The sequence below is a fragment of the Chiloscyllium punctatum genome, chromosome 25 (genome assembly GCF_047496795.1).
Source record: "Chiloscyllium punctatum isolate Juve2018m chromosome 25, sChiPun1.3, whole genome shotgun sequence".
NCBI lineage: Eukaryota > Metazoa > Chordata > Chondrichthyes > Orectolobiformes > Hemiscylliidae > Chiloscyllium > Chiloscyllium punctatum.
The window spans coordinates 88,289,275-88,317,080 of record NC_092763.1 but is presented as its reverse complement, the minus strand read 5'-3'; the positions used below and the strand labels follow the sequence as shown (position 1 = coordinate 88,317,080).

At 44.4% G+C, this 27,806-nt stretch overlaps 1 protein-coding gene across 1 annotated transcript in view; it reads right to left on the bottom strand.

The window, feature by feature from the left end:
- Positions 1-27,806, bottom strand: part of gpc4 (glypican 4) — a 245,419-nt gene that overhangs the window by 126,091 nt on the left and 91,522 nt on the right. The window contains exons 4-5 of the mRNA XM_072595671.1: positions 21,875-22,040; positions 14,013-14,143 (exon numbers count right to left, since the gene is read on the bottom strand). Coding sequence (XP_072451772.1) covers positions 14,013-14,143; positions 21,875-22,040 — 297 coding nt within the window. The remainder of the gene's footprint in view (positions 1-14,012; positions 14,144-21,874; positions 22,041-27,806) is intronic.

The following is a 27,806-nucleotide window of genomic DNA, read 5'->3' as shown; positions in this document are numbered from 1 at the left end:
GAGGCACTTGGGGCTGTTTTCATTGGAGAAAAGAAGGTTTAGGGGTGACTTGATAGAGGTGTACAAGATGATTAGGGGTATAGATAGGGTTGACCATGAGAACCTTTTTCCACGTATGGAGTCAGCTATTACGAGGGGGCATAGCTTTAAATTAAGGGGTTGCAGGTAAAGGACAGATGTTAGGGGTAGATTCTTTACTCAGCGAGTTGTGAGTTCATGCAATGCCCTGCCAGTAGCAGTGGTGAACTCTCCCTCTTTATGGGCAAATGGAGGATATTGGGCTAGTGTAGGTTAGGTGGGCTTGGATCGGTGCAACATCGAGGGCCAATGGGCCTGTACTGCGCTGTATTTTTCTATGTTCTATGTTCTATCTCCCCCATTTTCTGTGGCTCCACACAAAGGCCGCCTCGCTGATCTTTGAGGTGCCCTATTCTCTCCCTAGTTACCCTTTTGTCCTTAATATATTGGTAAAAACCCTTTGGATTCTCCTTAATTGTATTTGCCAAAGTTATCTCATGTCCCCTTTTTGTCCTCCTGATTTCCCTCTTAAGTATACTCCTACTTTCTTTATACTCCAAATCACTATAAATGCCAAAGGAAACATCACAGAAGCGCTTCACAGGAGGCTCCCAAGCACTGAGGATGTCACCTAGACAGGGGACAAAATGTCTGCAACACAAATTCCCAGCTCGGCGAACATAACCACAATGACGAGCACCCGAGCTACAAATCTTCTCACAAACTTTCTTTATACACTTCTAAAGATTCATTTGTTCTATTCTATCTGTACCTGATATATGCTTCCTTCTTTTTCTTAACAAAACCCTCAATTTCTTTAGTCATCCAGCATTCCCTATAGTTACCAGCCTTCCCTTTCACCCTGACTTTCTCTGGATTCTTGTTATCTCATTTCTGAAGGCTTCCCATTTTTCCAACCGTCCCTTTACCTGCGAACATCTGCCTCCAATCAGCTTTTGAAAGTTCTTGCCTAATACCTTCAAAATTGGCCTTTATCCAATTTAGAACATCAACTTTTAAATCTGGTCTATCCTTTTCCATCACTATTTTAAAACGATTAGAATTATGGTCAGTGGCCCCAAAGTGCTCCCCCACTGACACCTCAGTCACCTGCCCTGCCTTATTTCCCAAGAATAAGTCAAGTTTTGCATCTTCTCTCGTAGGTACATCCACATACTGAATCAGAAAATTGTCTTGTACACATTTAAGAAATTCCTCTACACCTAAATCTTTAACACTATGGTAGTCCCAGTTGATGTTTGGAAAGTTAAAATCCCCTACCATAACCACCCTATTATTCTTACAGATAGCTGAGATCTCCTTACAAATTTGTTTCTCAATTTCCCTCTGACTATTAGGGGGTCTATATTACAATCCGAATAAGGCGATCATCCCTTTCTTATTTCTCAGTTCCACCCAAATAACTTCCCTGGATGTATTTCCAGGAATATCCTCCGTCAGCACAGCTGTAATGCTATCCCTCATGAAAAATGCCACTCCCCCTCCTCTTTTGCCTCCCTTTCTATCTTTCCTGTAGCATTTGTATCCTGGAACATTAAGCTGCTAGTCCTGCCCATCCCTGAGCCATGTTTCCATAATTGCTATGATATCCCAGTCCCATGTACCTAACCATGCCCTGAGTTCATCTGCCTTCCCTGTTAGGCCCCTTGCATTGAAATAAATGCAGAGGTAAAAACAATGACTGCAGATGCTGGAAACCATATTCTGGATTAGTGGTGCTGGAAGAGCACAGCAGTTCAGGCAGCATCCAAGGAGCTTCGAAATCGACGTTTCAGGCAAAAGCCCTTCATCAGGAATAAAAGCAGTGAGCTTGAAGCGTGGAGGGATAAGCTAGAGGAGGGTGGGGGTGGGGAGAAAGTAGCATAGAGTACAATGGGTGAGTGGGGGAGGGGATGAAGGTGATAGGTCAGGGAGGAGAGGGTGGAGTGGATAGGTGGAAAAGGAGATAGGCAGGTAGGACAAGTCCGGACAAGTCATAGGGACAGTGCTGAGCTGGAGGTTTAGAACTAGGGTGAGGTGGGGGAAGGGGAAATGAGGAAACTGTTGAAGTCCACATTGATGCCCTGGGGTTGAAGTGTTCCAAGGCAGAAGATGAGGCGTTCTTCCTCCAGGCGTCTGGTGGTGAGGGGGCGGCGGTGAAGGAGGCACAGGACCTCCATGTCCTCGGCAGAGTGGGAGAGAAAGTAGAAATGTTGGGCCACAGGGCGGTTTGGTTGATTGGTGCGGGTGTCCCGGAGATGTTCCCTAAAGCGCTCTGCTAGGAGGCGCCCAGTTTCCCCAATGTAGAGGAGACCGCATCGGGAGCAACGGATACAATAAATGATATTAGTGGATGTGCAAGTAAAACTTTGATGGATGTGGAAGGCTCCTTTAGGGCCTTGGATAGAGGTGAGGGAGGAGGTGTTGGTGCAGGTTTTACAGTTCCTGCGGTGGCGGGGGAAAGTGCCAGGATGGGAGGGTGGGTTGTAGGGGGGCGTGGACCTGACCAGGTAGTCACGGAGGGAACGGTCTTTGCAGAAGGCGGAAAGGGGTGGGGAGGGAAATATATCCCTGGTGGTGGGGACTGTTTGGAGGTGGCAGAAATGTCGGCGGATGATTTGGTTTATGCGAAGGTTGGTAGGGTGGAAGGTGAGCACCAGGGGCGTTCTGTCCTTGTTACGGTTGAAGTGGTGGGGTCTGAGGGAGGAGGTGCGGGATTTGGATGAGATGTGTTAGAGGGCATCTTTAACCACATGGGAAGGGAAATTGCGGTCTCTAAAGAAGGAGACTATCTGGTGTGTTCTGTGGTGGCACTGGTCTTCCTGGGAGTAGATCCGGCAGAGGCGGAGGAATTGGGAATACGGGATGGCATTTTTGCAAGAGGTAGGGTGGGAAGAGGTGTAATCCAGGTAGCTGTGGGAGATGGTGGATTTGTAAAAAATGTCAGCGTCAAGTCGGTCATCATTAATGGAGATGGAGAGGTCCAGGAAGGGGAGGGAGGTGTCAAAGATGGTCCAGGTAAATTTAAGGTCAGGGTGGAATGTGTTGGTGAAGTTGATGAATTGATCAACCTCCTCGCAGGAGCACGAGGTGGCATCAATGTAGCGGAGGAAGAGGTGGGGAGTGGTGCCAGTGTAATTACGGAAGATCAACTACTCTACGTAGCCAACAAAGAGACAGGCATAGCTGGGGCCCATACGTGTGCCCATGGCTACCCCTTTGGTCTGGAGGAAGTGGGAGGATTCAAATGAGAAATTGTTAAGGGTGAGGACCAGTTCGGCCAAACGAATGTCGGTGGAAAGGTACTGTTGGGGATGTCTGGAGAGGAAATAACGGAGGGTTTGGAGGCCCTGGTCATGGCGGATGGAGGTGTAGACGGATTGGATATCCATGAGGCGTTGGGGACCGGGGAAACGGAAGTCTTGGAGGAGGTGGAGGGTGTGGTGGTTTCTCGAACGTATGTGGGGAGTTCCTGTACTAGGGGGGGTAGGACAGTGTCGAGGTAGGTAGAGATGAGTTCAGTGGGGCAGGAGCATGCTGAGACAATGGGTTGGCCAGGGTGGTCAGGCTTGTGGATCTTAGGAAGGAGGTAGAACCGGGCAGTGCGGGGTTCCCGGACTATGAGGTTGGAAGCTGTGGGTGGGAGATCTCCTGAGGTGATGAGGTTCTGTATGGTCTGGGAGATGATGGTTTGGTGATGGGGGGTGGGGTCATGGCCGAGGGGGCAGTAGGAAAAGGTGTCCTCGAGTTGACGTTTAGCTTCAGCGGTGTAGAGATCAGTGCGCCAGATTACCACTGCACCCCCTTTACCCACTGGCTTGATGGTGAGGTTGGGATTGGAGCAGAGGGATTGGAGGGCTGCGCGTTGTGAGGGTGAGAGGTTGGAGTGGGGGAGGGAAGTAGACAGGTTGAGGCGGTTAATGTCCCGGCGGCAGTTGGAAATGAAGAGGTCGAGGGCAGGTAATAGGCCAGCGCGAGGTGTCCAGGTGGATGCAGTGTGTTGGAGGTGGGCGAAGGGGTCCTCGGAAGTTGGGCGGGAGTCCTGATTATGAAAGTAAGCTTGGAGGCGGAGGCGACGGAAGAATTGTTTGACGTCACTGCGTGTATTAAATTCATTGATGCGTGGACGGAGGGAGATGAAGGTGAGTCCTTTGCTGAGGACTGATCGTTCGTCCTCAGTGAGGGGGAGGTCTGGGGGAATGATGAAAACTCGGCAGGGCTGTGAGCTGGGATCTGGTGTGGGTGTAGAGCTGCGAGTGGGGGCGGAACCTGTAACTGGAGTGGGTGTGATGGTGGGGGGAATGGGGGTGGAGTCATGAGCAGGGGTAGTGTTCCCCTCGGGGTTCTGGGGGGTGGGGATAGTGACAGTGGGGTCTGTGGGGGGCATGTCAGCAGAATGCAGGTGAGTGGCGCTGGTGGAGGCGGAAGTGGTGGTGACCCTGGCAGTAGGGGTGGCGGAAGTCACTGAGCATGTGGCATCTGTGATGATGTGAGGGGCGGAAGTGATGTCACGTGTGATGCATGAGGAATTATGAGGGGTGGAAGTGGTTGTGGGAGTGGCATCATCAATCAGCGTGGCGGTGGCAGCTGCATCAGCCGCATGGCTAATGGCGGAATAGATTCCGAGGCCAGAGGAGCACTGGTTATGGAGGTGGGTAGATAAAAGTTTGTTGTACTTACAGGTTTTTATGTTTGAGATGGAATTGAAATGCTGTTTGTTGAGAGTATGAATTCTCCTGAGGATGTAGTACAGAGTGGGCCCTTTGCAATTCTGAGAGAGTGTGGCCCTCAACTGAGGCAGGGCTGACTGTAGAGAGGTTAGGTGCTGGCGCATTTTCCAATTTAGGTGCAATCCATCCTTCTTGTTAGAGAAAATTAGGCAGGACCTTCAACGCTGGGGAGATCTCCCAATATCTTGGTTAGGCAGAGTAGCCTTAGTTAAAATGAATATTCTACCTCATCTTCTATTTCCTATGAGAACGCTCCCTCTGATGCTGCCTAGACGGCTGGCTTGGCTCCTTTATTTGGAATCGTAGACGGCCCCTTATCAAATTAGAAAAGCTGCAGCTCCCACAAGCAAGGGGAGGACTGGACTTTCCAGATATCAGGAGGTATCAATTGAGCTCTTTATTATCCTATGTAGCTGACTGGGTCTCTTGTGACCCACAATCAATCTGATTGGATAATGAGACCTCCCAAGTAAAATGCTCCCTCATCAATCTTTTATTTATGGACAAGATGAGAGCTATTATGGACTATTGTAAAAATCCTATTGTATTAAATATAATTAAAGCCTGGAGGATAATGCGACAAGATGAGGTTAACCTGCAAAAAACCTCCCCTTATACCCCTATAGTGCGAGCATCGGGATTTCAGCCAAGGATGACAGATGCTACATTTAAAATTTGGGAGTCCAGAGGTATCTCCTGCTTGGGAGACCTGTTCGATGGAGAAGTTTTGATGTCCTTTGAGCAATTGCATCAGAAGTTTGGACTGCCTAACAAGGACATCTTTTGGTATTTTCAAATACGAGACTTTATACTAAAAGAAGACCACACTGATAGTTAATCCCTACAAATTGGATAGGAAAAGGAGAGTACTATGGCTGATGGGGCCACCCTTGGTCAGTACTTTTATCATTCACTATACAATAAGGTCTCGAAGGACATGGAACTATTATTTAAAACCTGGAATCAAGAATTAGAATTGAAAATCTCTTCAGAAATGTGGGAGGACATCTGGGAAAATGCCAAAAAAATCTCTCTTTGTAATAGAACTCAGGCTATTCAATTAACGATACTTACAGGGCTCATATGGCACCTGAACAACTAGCAAAATTCAAGACAGGAGCATCCCCAATGTGTCCTAAATGTAAAATGGAAGTTGGCACACTCATGCATTGTCTATGGACATGTCATAAGATCTGTAGGTATTGGGATAGAGTCGCAAATGCCTTGATAGAGATCTTGGGTACGGAGATTTGATTGGATTCAGTATCCCTACTTTTGGACTCTTCAAATTCCCCCCCAGGATGCGTATGGGAGGAAATTATTTGCCATTCTCTCCTTTTGTGCAAGGAAAAATATTTTAGTGAATTGGCCCTCCAGGACTTTCGAATTGGCACAGGATAGTCATGGAATATATCCCCCTTGACTTCCTCACAAATATAGTGCACCAAAAAACTGAATTATTTTATAAAACATGGCAGCCCTTTTTGAACTACATCGACACAGATATTTCGGCCATACTGTCCAGGTCTTTTGTTTAGCTGTGGTAATGGTTGTGGCTGGTTCGGGGACCTCTGGGAGGAGGAACCCCGTATAAATACGGGTTCTATTATGTCTTGATGTAAATCTATTTTGAGCATGTATCTAGATATTTAATTATTTTGTTGTTTACTGCTAGTAATGTATGATATCCTATTTTATGTTTTGGTTGTAAGATAGATGAGCAGCTAGTTGGGTTTTTTCCTCTTTTTTGGTTATTATTTTTTTCTCTTATTTATTTAGTTTTATATTGGTGCTTATGCTTGTTTGTATTACTTTTGTAATTTTGTAAAAAATCTTTAAAATTTTCTTTTCAAATAAAAATACCTTATAAGAAAACTTTTCTTTTCCGTGTATTTGTCCAAATGCCTTTTAAATGTTGTTAATGTACCTGCTTCAACCACTTCCAGTGGTAGCTCATTCCATATGCATACCACCTTCTCTGTAAAAAGGTTGACTCTCAGGTTCCCTATTATTCTTCCCCTCTAACCTTAAACTGATGCCCTCTAGCCCTTTATTCCCAAACTCTAGGAAAAAGACGGAGTGCACTCACCCTTTTCATGCCTCTCATGATCTTATACATTCTTTAAGATCACCTCTCAGTCTCCTGTGCTCTAAACAAAAAAGTCCTAGCTTGTCCAACCTCTCCCTATAACTCAGTCACTTGAGTCCTGGTAACATCTTTGTAAATTTCTTCTGCACTCTTTCCAGTTTAATAACATACTTCATATAACAAGATGACCAAAGGTGAACACAGTACTCTCAAGTGCGGCTTCACCAGCGTTCTCTACAACTTCCCAACTTCTGGACTCAATGCCCTGATTGATGAAGGCCATTGTGCCAAAAGCCATCTTCACTGTCCTGTCTACCTGTGACTCCACTTTCAGAGAATCGTACACCTGAACTCCAAGGTCCCTTCTTTTCCACAACACTCCTTAAGGCCCTACAATTCACCCTGAAACTCCTGCTTTGATTTGACTTTCCAAAATGCAAGACCTCACACTAATCTATACTAAATTCCATTTGCCATTTCTCAGCCCACTTCCCCAGCTGATCAAGGTCCTGCTGCAATTTAGAACATAGAACAGTACAGCACTGTACAGGCTCCTCGGCCCATGATGTGTTGAGTATTTGTCTTAATCTAAGATCAAGCTAACCTACACACCCTCAATTTACTTCCATCCATATGCTTGTCTAGCAGTCACTTAAATGTCTCTAATGTTTCTGACTCTACCAACACCGCTGGCAGTGAATTCCATGCGCACACCACTGTGTGTAAAGAACCTCCCTCTGACATCTCCCTTTATCTTCCTCCAATCACCTTAAAATTATGACCCCTTGTGACAGTCATTTCTGCCCTGGGGAAAAGTCTCTGTCTATCCACTCTATCTATGCCTCTCATTACTTTGTACATCTCCAACAAGTCACCTCTCTTCCTTCTTCTCTCCACTGTGAAAAGCCCTAGCTTACTCAATCTCTCTTCATAAGACAAGCCCTCCAATCCAGGCAGCAGACTGGTAAATCTCTTCTGCACCCCCTCTAAACCGTCTACATCCTTCTTAAAATGAGGTGACCAGAATTGGACACAATATTCCAGGTGTGGTCTAACCAGGGTTTTACGGAGCTGCCGCAAAACCTTGTGGCACTTAAACTCAATAAATCTGTTAGTGAAAGCCAAAACACCATATGCCTTCTTAACAACCCTATCAACTTGGGTGGCAACTTTGCAAGATCTATGTGCATGGACCCCAATATCCCGCTGATCCTCCACACTGCCAAGAATCCTGTCTTTAACCCTGTATTCAGCATTCAAATTCGACTTTCCAAAATGAATCACTTTGCATTTATTCAGAGTTGAACTCCATCTGCCATTTCTCAGCCCAGCTCTGCATCCTGTCAATGTCTTGTTGTAGCCTGCAACAGCCCTTGAAACTATCTACAACACCAATGACCTTTGTGTCATCAGCAAAATTACTAACCCACCCTACCACCTTTTTATCCAAGTCATTTATAAAAACTGCAAAGAGCAGAGGCCCAAGAACAGATCCCTGCAGGACACCACTGGTCATCAACCTCCAGGCGGAACACTTTCCATCCTTTTGGCCAAACAATTCTATATCCAGACAGCCAAATTTCCCCAAAATGTCAAATTTCCTGCTCCTTAGATGCTGCCTAACCTGCTGTGCCTTTCCAGCACCACTGTAATCTTGTTTTGAATGAGCCTACTGTGGGAAACTTTATCAAATGCCTTACTGAAGTCCATATACACGACATCCACTGCTCAACCTTCATCAACTAGTGTTGTCACATCCTCAAAGAACTCAATAAGGTTTGTGAGGCATGATGTACCCCTCACAAAGCCACACTCACTTTCTTTAATCAAATTATATTTTTCTAAATTGTCATAAATCCTATCTCTCAGAATCCTTTCCAGGTTCCTTGCTTACCGCAGACGTAAGACTGACCGACCTGTCATTCCCAGGGATTTCCCTATTCCCTTTTTTGGACAGGGGAACAACATCAGCTCCCTCCAATCATCTGGTATTTTTCCCATAGAGAGTGAGGATGCAAAGATCATTGCCAGAGGCGCAGTAATCTCATTCCTCACTTCCCGTAGTAACTTTGAAAATATCTGGTCCAACCCGAGGGACTTATCTATCTTGATGCTTCCCAAAATTTCCAGCACATCCACTTTCTTAATATCAACCTGTTCAAGCCTACTAAACTGGTCCACGGTGTTTTCACGATCAACAAGGTCCCTCTCTCTAGTGAATACTGAAACAAAAATCTCATTTAGGGCCTCCCCTATCTCTTCAGACTCCAGGTACAAGTTCCCTCTATTATCCCTGATTGGCCCTACCCTCTCTCTGATCATTCTCTTATTCCTCACATATGTGTAGAATGCCTTTGGGTTTTCCCTAATCCTTCCCTCCAAGGCTTTTTTTGTGCACTTTCTAGCTCTCCTCAGTCCATTTTTGAGTTCTTTCCTAACTACGCTGTGATTGTCTAAAGCGTGCCCAGGTCCTTGCTTCCTCAACCTTAAGTAGGCTTCCTTCTTCCTCTTGACAAGAAGCTCCTCTTCTCTTGTCACCCAAGGCTCCTTCACCTTACCATTCCTTGTCTGTCTCAGTGGGGCAAAGTTATCTGACACTTGTAGCAAATGCTCCTTAAACAGCCTCCACATTTCTGTTGTGCATTTCCCATAGAACAATTGCTCCCAATTTATACTCCACAGCTCCTGTCTAATAGCAGTATAATTTCCCCTCCCTCAATTAAATACCTTCCCATACTGTCTGCTCCTATCCCTCTCCATGGCTATGGTAAAGGTGAGGTACTTGTGGTCACTGTCACCGAAGTGCTCTCCCACCAAGAGATCTGATACCTGGCCTGGCTTATTGCCAAGCATCAAATTCAGTATGTCCCCTCCCCTAGTCGGTCTATCTACATATTGAGTCAGGAATCCTTCCTGGACACACCTAACAAAATCGGCTCCATCCAGACCATCGGGAGTAAGGAGGTTCCAATCAATATTGGGGAAGTTGAATTCACCCATAACAGCAACTCTGTCACATCTGCACCTTTCCAAGATCTGTTGTCCAATCTGTTCTTCCATCTTTCTGCTGCTATTGGTGGGGGGGGGGGGGGGGGGGGGGGGGTCTGTAGGAAACACCCAATACAGTGGCTGCTCCTTTCCTGTTACTGACTTCCACCCATACTGACTCAGAAGACAAAATCTCCTTTTCTGCAGCTGTGATGCACTCTCTAATTCACAATGCTACTCTCCCTCCTCTTTTAGTCCCCTCCACGTTCTTTTTAAAATATCTAAACCCTGCAACATCTAGCAACCATTCCTGTCCCTGTGAATTCCATGTCCCCATTATGGCCACAACATCATAGTTCCAAGTACTGATCTGTGTTCTAAGTTCATCGCTCTTATTCCTGACACTCCTTGCATTGAAACAGACACTTTAACTCATCTTCTGGATTAGTGGTGCTGGAAGAGCACAGTAGTTCAGGCAGCATCCAAGTAGCTTCGAAATCGACGTTTCGGGCAAAAGCCCCACGACATGGTTGAAGAGCTTCAGGGCAGAGGAAATGACCTGGGAGTTGCAGTGGGAGAGGGACTCCCTGAGATTCTTGTAGAGAAAGGAGGAAAACTTCTTCAAGGCAGGCATCCTTGCAAGTGGATTCGCAGTAGGGTTAAAATCAATGAGGTAAAAACAATGACTGCAGATGCTGGAAACCAAATTCTGGATTAGTGGTGCTGGAAGAGCCCAGCAGTTCAGGCAGCATCCAAGTAGCTTCGAAATCGACGTTTCGGGCAAAACCCGAAATGTCGATTTCGAAGCTACTTGGATGCTGCCTGAACTGCTGTGCTCTTCCAGCACCACTAATCCAGAACTTTAACACATCCCTTTGTCCAATCAACTGTGTATCCCTTCCTGACAGACTCTCTGCATTCCATTTCTGCCTGTTCAACAACTACCCTCTCCTCTGATTTCTAGCTCTGGTTGCCATCCCCTTGCCAAACTAATTTAAACCCTCGCGAAGTGCTCTAGCAAATCTGCTGCCCAGGACATTGGTGCCCCTCCAGTTTAAGTGCAACTTGCCTTTCATGTACAGGTTTCACCTTCCCTAGAAGATATCTCAATGATCTACGTTTCTGAAGCCATCCTCCTGTACCAGCCCTGCTGCCACATGTTTAGCTGCACTCACTCCCTGTTCCTCACCTCATTAGCATGTGCCATCAGTAGTAATCCTGAGATTGCTATTCTGCTTGTCCTGCTTTTTAGCTTCCAACCTAACTCTCTGAAATCACTTTTTCGATCCTCATCCCTTTTCCTGGCTATGTCAATGGTGCCAACGTGCACCATGACTTCTGGTTGCTCACCCTCCCCCTTCAGAATCTTGTAGACTCAATCAGAGATATCCTGGACCCTGGCACTTGGGAGGCAACATACTTTCCAGGAGTCCCACTCATGACCAAAGAACCTCCTATCCATTCATGTAACTATTGAGTCTCCTGCCACTAGCGCTTTTCTATTCTCCTCGCATCCCTTCTGAGCCACAGAGTCAGCTCAGTGCCAGAGACCTGGCCACTATGGTTTTCCCTGGTAGGTCATTTCCCCCCCCCAACAGTATCCAATACAGTATAACTATTATTGAGGGGAACACCCACAGGGGATCCCTGCACTGTCTGCCTGTTCCCTTTCTGAACCCTGACTGTATCCCATCTACCTTTTTCCTGTACCTGAGGTGAGACTACCTCTCTGTAACTCCTCTCTATTACCCCCCTCAGCCTCCCGAATGATCCAAAGTTCATCCAGCTCCAGTTCCCTAATGCGATTTCCGAGGAGCTCGAGCTGGGTGCACTTCCCGCAGATGAAGTCCCACATCCCTACAGAGGAAGCATGCAACTGCCCTAACATCCATTACCACTGTTCTGAATTCCAAAAAGAATATTGAAAAAACTAGTAACCTTACTGCATCGGTGCACATAACCTTTTTTTTTGGTTAGAGGAGGAAGATGAGTGGGAGACACTTCTTAAGCAGTGTTTCGGGTAAAACAACCACCCAAGTATATTACCTCACATACTCAGCAGCTCCGTGTCTGCTCCTGCTCAGCGTGCACTCCGCCTATTCACGAAATAAATTATTAAAGCAAAGAACTTTTCTCCCCGGCAGCCCCCGGTCCTCACTCTCACTGCTCCCTAATTTCTGATAACCTTCCTCACTGTCCACAATACTTCTTATTTTATCATCATCTACATACTTACCAATCATGCCTTGCACATTCTCATCCAAATCATTGATATAGATAACAAATAGCGATGAACCCAGCACTGACCCCTGAGGCACACCACTAGTCACAGGCCTCCAGTCCAACAAGCATCCTTCCACTATTACCCTCTGCTTCTTTCCATCAAGCCAATTGCACATCCAGTTTGCCAGTTTCCCCTGAATTCCATGAGATCTAACCTTCCAGAGCAGCCTACTTTGTGGAACCTTACCAAAGGCCTGACTGAAATTCATATAGACTACATCTACCGCTCTGCCCTCATCAACATTCCTGGTCACTTCATCAAAGAACATGAACAAATTTGTGAGGCATGATCTCCCATGCACAAAGCCATGCTGACTATTTCTAATCAAACTCTGTCTTTCCAGATGCATGTATATCTTATCCCTCAGACTCTTCTCAAGTAACTTACCCACCACAGATGTAAAGCTTACTGGTCTCTCGTTTCTAGATTTTTCTTTGCAGCCCTTCTTGAATAAGGGCACAACATTCACTACTCTCCAGTCTTCACCCGTGGCTAACAATGATGCAAAAATATCAGCAAGGGACCCCGGCAATTCCATCTCCAGTCTCTTGCAGTGTTCTTGGATATATCTGGTCAGAACCAGGAGATTTATCCACGTTCATACATTCTAATATGTCCAACACCCCCTCTATTGTCATATGGACTGTCCCCAAGATATCACCACTAACTGCCCCAAGCTCCCAAGTCTTAATTGTCTTTCTCCATGGTAAACCCAGATGAGAAATATTTATTAAGGACCTTGCCCATTTCCTGCAGTTCCATAAGTACATATCCATTATGGTCTTTGAAGAGTCATATTCTCTCTCTAGTTATTCTTTTTCCTTTAATATACTTAAAGCACTTCTTTGGATTCACGCTAATCTTCTCAACCAAGGCTATTTTGTGCTCCCTTTTCACCCTCCTGATTTCTTCTTTAGTAAACTTCTGTACCCCTATACACCTCTAGGGATTCCCTTGATCCTAACTGCCTGTGCCTGAGCCACTTCTCCTTTTTTGTGATCTTAGCCTCAATATCTCTTGTCATCCAGGGGCTCCCTATTCATGCCAACCTTGCCCTTCACCTTCACACGAACATAAAGACTTTGAATTCTGCAACTTTTAGTAAATAGTGCATTTACACTCAAAAGATCTGTTCCTCTGCTTCACCCAGACTTGTTCCTTGCCAGAAAAAGTTGACCTGCCTTTTCTTCTCATCAAAATGTACCACTTCACCTATATCTATCACCAATCTCCAGCACCATCTTAAAACACAGAAAACTAAACCAAAACATACAATATGAAGGCAGAAGAATAAAGAAATAAAGAAAAAGTGATCAACTTTACATCCTTAGAACATAGAATAGTACAGCGCACTACAGGCCCTTCAGCCCTCAATGTTGTGCCTACTGCTCTAAGCTCAAACTAAACTACATACACTTCATTTTACTATCATCCATGTGCCTATCCAAGAGTATTTAGATGTCACTAATGTATCTTACTTTACTACCACTGCTGGCTATACATTCCACGTACCCACTACTCTGTGTAAAGAATGTATCACTGGTTCAGTGACATTAAGAGATTGAGGCTCAGTTGCCTTAGATGGATCCATTTGTAACAGGTTCCTTTTCTTATTTGGCCTATGTGCACACATTTGATATGTAAAGCTGAATATTTGTAATCAGATCAATGATCAACTCAACCAATAGTATAAATAATTCTCGATTAAAACTTTAAGCATTCAAGTACAATAGCACACAATAGAGGAAGACTGCCCGAGGAAAGGCCGCTGTTGCGGTTATGCTGAGCAAGTTGCGAGCTACACAGACTTAAGAGCAGGGACAAGTATGTAACATTTTGAAAATGTCTCCATTTAACAATAAAGAAAATATTAATTCAACCAGACATTAAGTCATGAATGTACCTTTTGAGAGATCTGCATGCTGTTCTCCTGCATGTTCATGATTGCCTCAGAAATCTTGACATCAATGGGGTCCATGACTGATTCAATATTGAATGGTCCTTCCAACCTTTCTGCAACCATCAACATTGCATCTGTAAGCAGAAATGGTCAGTTATTGCCACACATCTCAGTAACAACTGCTTCATTTCAAAACCTTCAATTCTTTCCTCAAAGATGAACTCAATTCACCTTTGCACATTTGTCATCAGTAGCTAGGAACAAAGTTAAGGCTGAAACTGATCTAAACAGCTTAGCAGGAGCAGATTACAAACAGGCAGAGTGACAGCAGCCACTCAAACAGTTCAAAGATGACAAGTATTAAAATAAGATAGATTGCAGCAGGAGCTTGACAAAAATGGAAGGTTGAGTTCCTGAACCGACAGGGCATACAATAGGGTGAAAGCACAGGTGTCATTTAGTTGAAATGGCTGCTTTGCAATGCAGTGATAAGAACACAAGAATATAAGAAATGAGAGCAGGAGTAGGCCATCTGGACTGTCCAGCCTACTCTGCCATTCAATAAGATCATGGCTGATCTTTTCATTCACTTACCCATGTGCTCACCATTACCATTAATTCCTTCACTGTTCAAAAATCTATCTTTGCCCTAAAAACGCTCAACGAGGTTCAGTGGGCAGGGAATCCCACAGATTCACAACCCTTTGGGTGAAGAAGTTCCTCCTCAACTCAGTCCTAAATCTGCCTTCCCCTATTCTGAGGCTATGCCCCCTAGTTCAGGTTTTACCTGCCAGTGGAAACAACCTCCCTGCTTCTATCTATCTGTTCCCTTCATAATTTTATATATTTCTACAAGGTTCCCCCTCATTCTTCTAAATTCCAATTAGTAAAGTCCCATGCTCAATCTCTCCTCAACAGCATAAATTTAATTCCTGCACCAGCTGAGGTTACAATGAAGGACTCTCTTTCTCAACCTCTCCCCTTCACCTAAGGCATGGTAATCCTCAGGTTAATCCACACTAGTCGTCTCTTTCTAGTGGGAGTCTATGCTGACCAAAAACCACCAACTAACTACACAGCCCTCTGGATTGGAAAATAGCGTTTCACTCCGCTTTTTAAAAAGGGTGAAAAAGGATAAACCAGGAAATTACAGATCGTTTAGCCTAATAGCTGTGATGGGAAAATTGGTGGAATCTATAATCAAGGATGACATTGGCAGGTCACTTTTGGAATGCTGCATGCAGTTCTGGTCACCCTGCTATGGGAAGGATGCTGTGAAACTTGAAAGGGTTCAGAAAAGATGTACAAGGATGTTGCCAGGGTTGGCAGGTTTGAGCTGCAGGGAGAGGCTGAATAGGCTGGAGCTATTTTCCCTGGAGCGTTAGAGGCTGAGGGTTTATAAGGTTTATAAAGTCACGAGCTGTATGGTTAGGGTAAATAAAGTCCTTTCATGGGTTGGGGGAGTCCAAAAATAGAGGGCATACGTTTAAAATAAGAGGGGAAAGACCTAAAAGGCAACTTTTTCATGCAGAGGTTGGTGCGCGTATGGAATGACCTGCCCGAGGAAGTGGAGGAGGCTGATACAATTACAACATTTAAAAGGCATCTCAATGGGTATCTGAATAGAAAGGGCTTCAAGGGTTATAGGCCAAATGGTGACAAATAGGGCTAAATTAATTTAGGATATCTGGTCAACATGGATGAGTTGGACCAAAGCGTCTGTTTCCATGCTATGACTTTAGAAGCTGCAACACACTTCCGGAGCAGGTGGGACTTGAACCAGGTTTTCAGGGATCAGAGGTAGAAACACTACCATTAGCCTCTCAAAATGGTGGGACTGGCACAGTATGTAGTGTTCGGGCTACTGAGCCCACTTGCTCCAGGCCGGCCAAATCACAGAACATAGAACAGCACAGTGCAGTAACGACCCTTCAGCCCTCGATGTTGCGCCACCCTGTGAAACCAATCTGAAGCCAATCTATCCATTTTCATCCATAGGTTTATCCAATTACTTTTAAATGACCTTAAAGTTGGCGAGTCTACTACTGTTGCAAGCAGTGCATTCAACACCCTTATTTCTCTCTGAGTAAAGAAACTACCTCTGACATCTGTCCTATATCTATCACTCCTCAATTTAAAGCTATGTCCTCTCGTGCTAGCCATCACCATCCAAGGAAAAAGGCTCTCACTGTCCACCCTATCTAATCCTCTGATTATCTTATATGTCTTAACTAATTCATTCCTGAAGAAGGGCTTATGCCTAAAACGTCGATTCTCCTGCTCCTCGGATGCTGCCTGGCCTGATGTGTTTTTCCAGCACTACATTTTTCAACTCTGGTACTCCAGCATCTGCAGTCCTCACTTTCTCTTAATTAAGTCACCTCTCAACCTTCTTCTCCCTATCAAAAACAAGCCTCAAGTCCCTCAGCCTTTCCTCATAAGACCTTCCATTCATACCAGGCAACATCCCAGTAAATCTCCTCTGAATCCTTTCCATAGCTTCCGTATCCTTCCTACAAAGCGGTGATCAGAATTGTATGCAATTGTCCACATGTGGCCACACCAGAGTTTTGTAAAGCTGCAGCATTACCTTGTGGCTCTGAAACTCAATCCCTCTACCAATAAAAGCTAATACACAGTATGCCTTCTTAACAACCCTATCAACCTGGGTGGCAACTTTCAGGGATCTATGTACACAGACACAGATCTCTCTGCTCATCTACATTACCAAGGTTCTTACCATTAGCCCAGTAGTCTGCATTCGTGTTGCTACTATCAAAGTGAATCACCTCACACTTTTCCACATTAAACTCCATTTGCCACCTCTCAGCGCAGCACTGCAGCTTATTTATGTCTCTCTGTAACCTACAACATCCTTCGTCACTATCCACAACTTCACTGACCTTAGAGTCATCTGCAAATTTACTAATCCAACCTTTTACGCCCTCATCTAGATCATTTATAAAAATAACAAGCAACAAATGACAATGACAATGGCCCCAAAACAGATGTGTGCGGTACCCCACTAGCAACTGAATACCAGGGTAAATATTTGCAATCAACCACACCCTCTGTCTTCTTTCAGCTAGCCAATTTCTGATCCAAACTGCTAAATCATCCTCAATCCCATGCCTCCGTATTTTGTGCAATAGCCTACCATGGGGAACCTTATCAAAAACCTGACTTGAATCCATATACTGGATTAGTGGTGCTGGAAGAGCACAGCAATTCAAGCAGCATCCAAGGAGCAGTAAAATCAACGTTTCGGGCAAAAGCCCTTCATCACTGCTCCTTGGATACTGCCTGAACTGCTGTCCTCTTCCAGCACCACTAATCCAGAATCTGGTTTCCAGCATCTGCAGTCATTGTTTTTACCTTGAATCCATATACACCACATCAACTGCTTTACCCTCATCCACCTGTTTAGTCACCTTCTCAAAAAACTCAATAATGTTTGTGAGGCAAGACCTACCCTTTACAAAACCATGTTGATTATTCCTTATCAACTTATTCATTTCTAGATGCTTATAAATCCTATCTCTTGTAACCCTTTCCAACACTTTACCCACAACTGAAGTAAGGCTCACAGGACTATAATTACCAGGGCTGTCTCTACTTGCCTTCTTGAACATGGGGACAACATTTGTTATCCTGCAGTCTTCTGGCACTATCCCAGTAGACAATGATGACATAAAGATGAAAACCAAAGGCTCGTCAATCTCCTTCATGGCTTCCCAAAGAATCCTGGGATAAATCCCATCTAGCCCAGGGGACTTATCTATTTTTACACTTTCCAGAATTGCTAACACCTCCTCCTTACGCACCTCAATCCCATCTCATCCAGTAGCCTGAATCTCAGCATTCTCCTCGACCATATTTTCTTTTTCTAGTGTGGATACTTGATGAAAAATATTCATTTAGCACTTCCCCTATCTCCTCTGACTCCACGCACAACTTCCCACTAACGCACTTGATTGGCCCTAATCTTACTTTAGTCATTCTTTTATTCCTGATAAACCTATAGAAAGCCTTAGGGTTTACCCTGATCCTATCCACCAACGACTTCTCATGTCCCCTCCTGGCTCCTCTTAGCTCTCTCTTCAGATATTTCCTGGCTCACTTTTAACTCTCATGTGCCCTAACTGAGCAATCACATCTCATCATAACATAAACCTTCTTCTTCCTCTTAACAAGAGATTCAACTTCCTTAGTAAACCACGGCTCCCATGCTCAATAACTTCCACCCTGTCTGACAGGTACATACTTATCATGGACCTGGTTCTTGAATAAGCTGCACATTTGAACTGTGCCCATCCCCTGCAGTTACCTTCCCCATCCTATGCATCCTTAATCTGCTTAATTGCATCGTAATTGCCTTTCCCCAGCTATAACTTCTGTGCTGTGGTATATACCTATCCCTTTCCATCACTAAAGTAAACATACTTAAACATCTATCTGAACCTGCAATAACCACTCCTGTCCCTGCTCTATCCATGTCTCCGAAATGGCCACAACATTGAAATCCCAGGTACCAACGCACGCTGCAAGTTCACCCACCTTATTCCAGATGCTCTTGGCGTTGAAGTAGACACACTTCAAACCAACTTCTTGCTTGCCGGCACCTTCTTGCGATCTTGAAATCATAGTTCTGACTTCACTACTCTCAACCTCCCGTATATTCGAACTACAATTTCAGTTCCCATCCCCTGCTGAATTAGGGAGCCTTGATGAGTCTATATAGGGAGCCTTGATAAGTGACCTCTTTATCTCAATTCTTGCTACAGTAATCAACACCTAATTCATGTGTTGTTTTAACTTTCTATGTCTGGTTCTGACCTTTACTCTATAATTAAACTTGCAAAGAATTTACTAGTTGAATTCCCACTTTGATCCAAATCCTCAGGTACTCATTCTGTCTCAATCATGCTCACTCTGACTGTAGGGCATAATAATTATATTCTCCAATAGATGTTCTAGTGACCTTGAATAAAATTTCCCAGTTGATCGAAACAGAATTAACTCCATATTTGAGTTCCATTAGCCATAGCTGTAAGATATTTTCCTGGGGGGATTTTATTCTGCAAGGGGATGTCCATTTTGTTTCGCATGTCAATGCTCATCATTTCTTATTTATAATTTTATAATTTACATTCATGGGCTGAAGGCATTGCTGGCAAGGCCAACGTTTATTGTCCATCCCTAACTGGCCTCGAGAAGTTTCTTGAACCGCTGCAATCCATGTGACCGAGGGACACCCATAGCACTGTTAGCAAGGAAGTCTAGTGGAAGAATCGTGAAAGAACAGCGATGTAGTTTCAAGTCAGGATGGAGTGTGACTTGATTTGATTTCTTGTCATGTGGACCTAAGTACAGCAAGAAGTACAGGCAAGGACATACAGATCATAAGGTGAAAAAAGGCTTGGACAGAGTAAGGCAGGTTAAACTGCACAGGATATGCGCTGCAAAATCAACATTAACAAGATGAGCATTATTTGAACTCAGAGTCCTTTGGAAAGGAACCTGCAGGTGATGGTGTTCTCATGCATCTGCTGTTGCTGTCCTTTAAGGTAATAAAGACTGTGGGTTTACAGCTGCTACCAAACGAACTTTGAGTTACTGCAATACATCTCAGAAATGATATACCCTAAGTGATGATGAAAGAGAATTTTGAAAGCAGTGGCTGAGGTATCAAACAATGGACTACTCTTGGGAGGTGTCAAACATCTTCAGCATTTGGAGCTCAGGCAGGTGGCGAATATGTCATCATAACCCTACCTTATAGATGGTGGAATTGATTTGGGGAGTCAGGTAGTGAGTTGCTCACTGTAGGCTTCCTAGCTTCTAACTTGTTCTTGTAGCCACAGCATTCATCTTACTTCGGTAGTGGGCAAATTGTTAGAATCAATCCTGAGAGATTAAATAAACTATCACTTAGAAAAACAGATTATCAGGGATCACCAGCATGGCTTTAAACAAAGTTCATACCTGTCAAATTTGATCGAATTCTTTGAGGAAGTGACAAAGAGGATTTATGATTAGATTAGATTCCCTACAGTATGGAAACAGGCCCTTCAGCCCAATAGGTGCGCTCCGACCTTCCGAAGAGTAACCCACCCAGACCCATTCCTCTACCCAACATTTATCCCTGACAAGTGCACCTAACACTATGGGTAATTTTGCATGGCCAATTCACCTATCCTGCACATCTTTGGATTGTGGGAGGAAACCAGAGCACCCAGAGAAAACCCACACTGACACGGGGAGAATGTACAAACTCCACACCGACCTACACCCGATGTCGGAATCAAACCCCGATCCCTGGCGCTGTGAGGCAGCAGGGCTAACCATTGAACCACCATGCTGCCCCACAGTGAGTTGCATAAGATTACAGGGGATGTGGGGAAAACTTTGTTTTTAAATATAGAGTGGTGGTTATCTAGAATTCACTGCATGAGTTGGTGGTGGAGGCAGAGACCCTAAACTCTTTTAGCAAGTATCTAGATCTGCACCATGAGTGCTATAAGTTGCAGGGCTATGGGCTGTGTGCAAGAAGATGGGATTATAAAAGGATTATATCCAGGTGTCTTTGGCTCAGCATGGAAAAGATGTGCCAAATGGCCCTCATCTATCTGTATCATTTCTGTCATTCTATGGTTTTAACCTGAGCAAAGAGTATGGGGAAAAAGCAGGAACAGGGGACTGAGTTGGATGATCAGTCAAAATAATACCAAACGATAGAGCAGACTCAAAAGACCAAATGACTTACTCCTGCTCTTCTTTTTTGTTTGTTTTCCCATATTATTGCTGCAATTTTGTTTCACCTGGTATTTTAGAAGTCCATCATGATTATACTTTGCGTAATAGTACAGTTACTGTAAAGGATGGACCTCACCTGCTGGTTGGAATGGAGAGTTCCAAATGTCTTCTCTTTCCAAGAGGCTCAGCAGGTGTATGTACCAAACAGGAAGCTGACAAACTAACTGGTGGCAGACTTTTCCCCAGAATCAGCACCCCGTAAGAAACAACCAGGCTTATTGAGGGTTACGGCTGACAACTGTTTTGATGAAGAGTGCCGTCAGGAAGCTAATGGCAGCAAGCCAAACAACAATGTCCCAAGTCCAAGCCCTGGTCATGTGTGTGTATTCACGGATTGATGGTTGCATGGAGTGGGTATTGTGGTGTTAGAAGCAAGGGCAGCTGGTGGTTGTCATTGAGCATCTTCTCCATTCTGAATCCCTCAATCAGATCTCGGAGTGTCTTTGAATTCAGGGCTTCTACATCAAAATCCCCCATCCTCCCCTGGGAGCCAGCAAGCAAACATACTATTTTCATTTCTATTTCTATTTTCATCACTGTCACCTCAGTCACTACTGTTTAAGCTTTCTGCCTCTTCTTCCGCCATTCTGCCCATTTTACTTAAATTGTTACTCTGTTGTACAAGTCTCAACATTTCTCTTGCTGCTTTTGAATTTACTCTTCCTCTTTCTGAATTGCCTACAACATGCCACTTCCAAGGGGTTTACACAAATTTACCTTGCCGCAATAGAAACTGATGAGTTCTCACATATAAAACTTGACAAGGAAGAGAACGATCCATATTAAAAATAAACCAGCCCAAACCTCCAGAGAAAGGGAGAACAAAGTACATTGTGTAGAAGGTTAGCAAGAGCCCCACCATGAGCCTTTTCCTGCTGCTATCATTGATAACAAGAAGTAAAATGTGTTGCAATGCATAAGAGGTTTACTGGCTCTTCACACCTGCCCTTGGCATTTTACTGCTGCTCCAGATCAAATGCTTATGCATCTTCTTTACTTCCCATCATCAAGATAAGTTTCTTTACCATGAAACTCAAAAAATGACTTACCAATAAAATTGTTCCACTCTGTGTCCAAATCTGCCTGATTGGCCAAGCAACCCTTCATGACATTGAGGCAGTAATTTTTACAAGGTTTAAGAGCAAGTAACCCTAGACATTGTGAACAGTATGTCATCTTCAGCAATGCGTTGGTACATTCTGTTGTTGGATTGACCTATTTTTAAAAAAAGACGTAGATGTTATAACATGCAATAAAAGTCCTAGATACCCATCATACAATGATTAACTTCCAGCTCATTTCAAGATTAAATGAGTTGACGGCTTCAGTCCTCAGTTTTGCTCAAAAACATGCCTAACAAATGATGGAGAATTACCAAGGTTTGGGAGAAGATTTGTAGCTCGGGTGCTCGTTGTTGTTGTGGTTCTGTTCGCCGAGCTGGGAAATTGTGTTGCAGACGTTTTGTCCCCTGTCTAGGTGACATCCTCAGTGCTTGGGAGCCTCCTGTGAAGCACTTCTGTGATGTTTCCTCCGGCATTTATAGTAGTTTAAATCTGCCGCTTCCGGTTGTCAGTTCCAGCTGTCCGTTGCAATGGCCGGTATTTTGGGTCCAGGTTGATGTGCTTATTGATTGAATCTGTGGATGAATGCCATGCTTCTGGGAATTCCCTGGCTGTTCTCTGTTTGGCTTGTCCTATAATAGTAGTGTTGTCCCAGTCGAACTCATGTTGCTTGTCATCCGAGTGTGTGGCTACTAAGGATAGCTGGTCATGTCATTTCGTGGCTAGTTGGTGTTCGTGGATGCGGATCGTTAGCTGTCTTCCTGTTTGTCCTATGTAGTGTTTTGTACAGTCCTTGCATGGGATTTTGTACACTACATTGGTTTTGCTCATGCTGGGTATCGGGTCCTTCGTCCTGGTGAGTTGTTGTCTGAGAGTGGCTGTTGGTTTGTGTGCTGTTATGAGTCCTAGTGGTCGCAGTAGTCTGGCTGTCAGTTCAGAAATGCTCTTGATGTATGGTGGTGTGGCTAGTCCTTTGGGTTGTGGCATGTCCTCATTCCGTTGTCTTTCTTGCCACTGCAACTGACAGCTGGAACTGACAACCGGAAGCGGCAGATTCAAACCACTACAAATGCCGGAGGAAAGATCACAGAAGCGCTTCACAGGAGGCTCCCAAGCACTGAGGATGTCACCTAGACAGGGGACGAAATGTCTGCAACACAAATTCCTAGCTCGGCGAACAGAACCACAACAACATGGAGAATTACCCTCAACGACTGACTGTACTATTGACAGCTTGAAGTGACATTGCTCTTGAAGTATAAAGCCAGATCCTTGATAAGTACGAACGGAAGTGGCTATGGCAATGAATCATAACCACCAATATTGGTGGTGGCATAGTAATGTACAAATACATTTGCAATTCGATTTTCTTTCTCTTTTAGATTTGAGATATATATCATGTTTTGCAAAACTGCTTGAGCATTTTGAGGATGTAACTAGCAGAACAGATAACAGAACATCAAACGTAGCACAGTACAGCACAGTACAGGCCCTTCAGCCCTCAATGTTGTGCCGACTTTTTATCTTACTCTAAGATCAGGCTAACCTACATACCCGTCATTGTACTACCTTCCACGTGCATATCCAAGAGTCGCATAAATGTCCCTAATGTATCTGACTACTACCACTGCTGGCAGGGTCGACAGTGTGGTGCTAGAAAAGCACAGCACAGGCAGCATCTGAGGAGCAGGAGAATCAGCATTTTGGGTAAAAGCCCTTCATAAGGCATGAATTGTGTCAATCACAAGAGGGCATAGTTTTAGGGTAAGGGACAGGAGATTTAGAGGGGATTTGAGGAAAAAAATATTTTCACTCAGAGGGTGGTGGAAATCTTGAATGCACTGCCTGGGAAAGCAGTGGAGGCTGGAAATCTTACAACTTTTCAAAAAAACATTTTGATGACCACTTGTAATATCCTAACATCCAAGGATATGGGACAAGGGCAGGATATTGGGATTGATACATTTTTAGTCATAGTTATTGTTGGTGCAGGCTCAGTAGGCCAAAGGGACCTTTTCTGCACTGTAAGACTCTGTCACTGTACAACACAGGTTCTTGATCTTCCTTCTCCAGATGCTTTCATTGACATGCACACAGGGGCGGCATGGTGGCTCAGTGGTTAGCAGCATGGGTGACCTCCAAGTGCTCCGGTTTCCTCCCACAGTCCAAAGATATGCAGGTGGGGTAAATTGGCCATGCTAAATTGCCCTTAACGTTAGGTGCATTAGTCAGATGGAAATGGGGCTGGCTGGGTTACTCTTCGGAGAGTTGGTGTGGACTTGTTGGGCCAAAGGGCCTGTTTCCACACTGTAGGGAATCTAATTTAAACATCACCATGTGCCTGATCCACACTTTAAAAAGGTCTCTGAATTATTAACTAAAAATCATTGCTGCAACTGCTGTATTAAAAATAAACTGTTTTTCTCCAGATATAAAGTAGCTTTTTTTATAGTTTTTTTAAGCAACAGAGAGAGCTCATGAACACCTAAGCCTGATCCTATCAGATGGCTTTTCCCTATTTTATTCAGAGCCCCAAGCTGTTCAACTGCCTGAGGGTCAATCACACAGCATGCAGAGGATGTTATCATCATTAGCTGGTGACTGGTCCACAAACCAATCAGCTGCTTGTTACCAGCCGAATCTCCATTTGTATGCACCCTTAGCTCAGCTCCAACCACTCGTACTAAAGATATGTGCTCTTGAACTTTCTACTCTCGATTATCAGTAAAGTGATGGAAGGTGTCATCAACAGTGCTATCAAGCAGCATCTGCTCAACAATAATCTGCTCAGTAATGCCCAGTTTGTGTTTCACCAGCCTCTCCGCTCCTGACCTCATTACAACCTTGATTTAAACATGGACAAAAGAGCTGAACTTCAGAGGTGAGGTGAGAGTGACAGCCCTTGACATCAAGGGCGCATTCGACTGAGTATAGCATCAAGGAGCCCTCGTGAAACTGGAATCAAAGGGAATTGGGAGCAAACTCTCTGCTGGTTGGACTCAGACCTGACACATATGAAGATGGTTGAGATTGCTAGAGGTCACTCATCTCTGTTCCAGGATATCTCTGCAGGAGTTCCTCAGGGTAGTGTCCTCGGTCCAATCATCTTCAGCCTCTTCATCAATGACATTCCCTCCATAAGGTCAGAAGTGGGGATATTTGCCATGATTGCACAATGTTCAGCACCGTTCAAGACTCCTCAGACACTGAAATAGTCCACATTCAAATGCAACAAGATCTGAACAATATTCAGGCTTGGGCTGATGAGGTTCTTAAAATCACAAGGGGCACAGCAAAGGTATTTTCTCTCAGATGGGAGAGTTAAAAACTAGAAGTGATATTTTTAAAGTGAGAGGATGAAGATTTAAAAGGCACCTAACACAGCACAGTTCACATGTGCAATGAACTGCCAGAAAAAGTGATAAGTGCAGGTACAGTTACAACATTTAATATACATTTAGATAGGTACATGAATAGGAAAGGTTGAGAGGGATATGGGCCAAACGCAGGCAAATGGGACGAGTTTAGTTTGGCAAACTTGGTTGGCATGGACAAGCTGGACCTAAGTATCTGTTTTTCTTGTTGTACATTTCTCACAGAGAGACTATTCAGAGTAATAGAGATGTACAGCACTGAAATAGACCCTTCGGTCCAACTCGTCCATGCCAACCAGATACCCTAATTTAATCTAATCCCATTTGCCAGAGCATTTGGCCATATCCCTCTAAACCCTTTCTATTTACATACCTGTACAGATGCCTTTTAAATATCATAATTGCACCAGTCTCCAACACCTCCTCTGGCAGCTCATCCCAAACACGCATCACGCTGCGTGAAAAAGTTGTCCCTCAGGTCGCTTTTATATCCTTCCCCTCTCAATTTAAATCTATGCCCTCCGGTTTTGGACACCTCTACCCTGGGGAAAAGACGTTGACGAATCACCCTGTGGCCCTCATGATTTTAAAACCTCCATGACGTCACTCCTAAGCCTCTGACATTCCAGGGAAAATAGCCCCAATCTGGTCTCCTTCCTATCGGAAAGGTGTGAAACTTGAAAGGGTTCAGGAAAGATTTACAAGGATGTTGTCAGGGTTGGAAGATTTGCGGTATAGGGAGAGATTGAATAGGCTGGGGCTGTTTTTCCTGGGGGCTAAGGGGTGACCTTACAGAGCTTTATAAATCATGAGGGGCATGGATAGGATAAGTAGACAAAGTATTTTCCCTGGGGTGGGGGAGTCCAGAACTAGAGGGCATAGGTTTAGGGTGAGAGAGGAGAAATCTAAAAGAGACCTAAAGAAAATCTTTTTCACTCAGAGGGTGGTTTGTGAATGGAATAAGCTGCCAGAGGAAGTGGTGGTGGCTAGTACAACTGCAACATTTAAAACGCATCTGGAAGGGTTTGGAGGGATATGGGCCAGGTGCTGGTAGGTGGGACTAGATTGGGTTGGGACATATGGTCGGCGTGGATGAGTTGGACCGAAGGGTCTGTTTCCGTGCTGTACATCTCTATAACTGTATACGTTACCAAGCGCCTTCTTCACCATCCTATCTACCTGCAACTCCACTTTTAAGGAACTATGAACCTGCACTCCAAGGTCTCTTTGTCCAGCAACACTTCCCAGAACCCTACCATTAAGTTTATAAGTCCTGTCCTGATTTACCCTACCAGAATGCAGCACCTCACATTTGTCTAAATTAAATGTCATATGTCACTCCTCAGCCCATTTGCCTATGTGATCAAGATATCATTGTACTCAGAGATAACCTTCTAAGCTGTCTACTACACCTCCAATTTGGTGTCATCTGCAAACTTACTAAGTATAACCTCCTACACTCACATCCAAATCATTTATTCAAAAGACGAAAAGCAATGGACCCAGCAGTGATCCCCTGCAGCACACCATTGGTGACAGCCCTACAGTCCGAAAAGCAACCCTCCACCACCACCCTCTCTGTCTCTTACCTTCAAGACAATTTTGTATCCAAATGGCTATTCTCCCTGGATTCCATGTGATCTAACCTTGCTAAACAGTCTACCATGCAGAATCTTGTCAAATGCCTTACTAAAGTCCACACAAACAATATCCAGTGCTTTGCCTTCATCAATCTTCTTTGTCACTTCTTCAAAAAATTAAATCAAGTTAGTGAGACATGATTTCCCACATACAAAAGTATGTTGACTATCCCTAATCAGTCCTTGTCTTTCCAAATAAATGTAGTCCTGTCCCTCAGAATGCCCTCCAACAACTTACCCACTATTGACACCAGGCTCATCAATTCCCAGGCTTTTCCTTACCACCTTAACATGGCGGCATGTTAGTTAACCTCCAATCTTCCAGCACCTTGTTTAGGGTTATCAACTATACAAGTATCTCAGCAAGGGACCCACAATCGCTTCCCTAATTTCCCACAAAGTTTTGGAATACACATGATCAGGTCCTGGGGATTTATCTACCTTTATGCATTTTAAGCCATCCAGCACCTCCTCCTCTGTAATATGGACACTTTTCAAGATACCATAGAATCATAGAGATGTACAGCATGGAGATAGACACTTCGGACCAACTCGACCATGCCAACCAGATATCCTAAATTAAGCTCGTCCCACTTGCCAGCGCTTGGTCCATATCTCTCTGAACCCTTCCTATTCATATACCCATCCAGATGCCTTTTAAATGTTGCAAATTGTACTAGCCTCCACCACTTCCTCTGGCAGCTCATTCCATACATGCACCACCCTTGACCCTTAGGTCTCTTTTATATCTTTCCCCTCTCACCCTAAACCAATTGCCCCTAGTTCTGGACCACACCCCACCAAACCAGGGAAAAGACCTTGTCTATTCACCCTATGAATGCCCTCATGATTTTATAAACCCATATACGGTCACCCCTCAGCCTCCAGCGCTCCAGGGAAAATAGC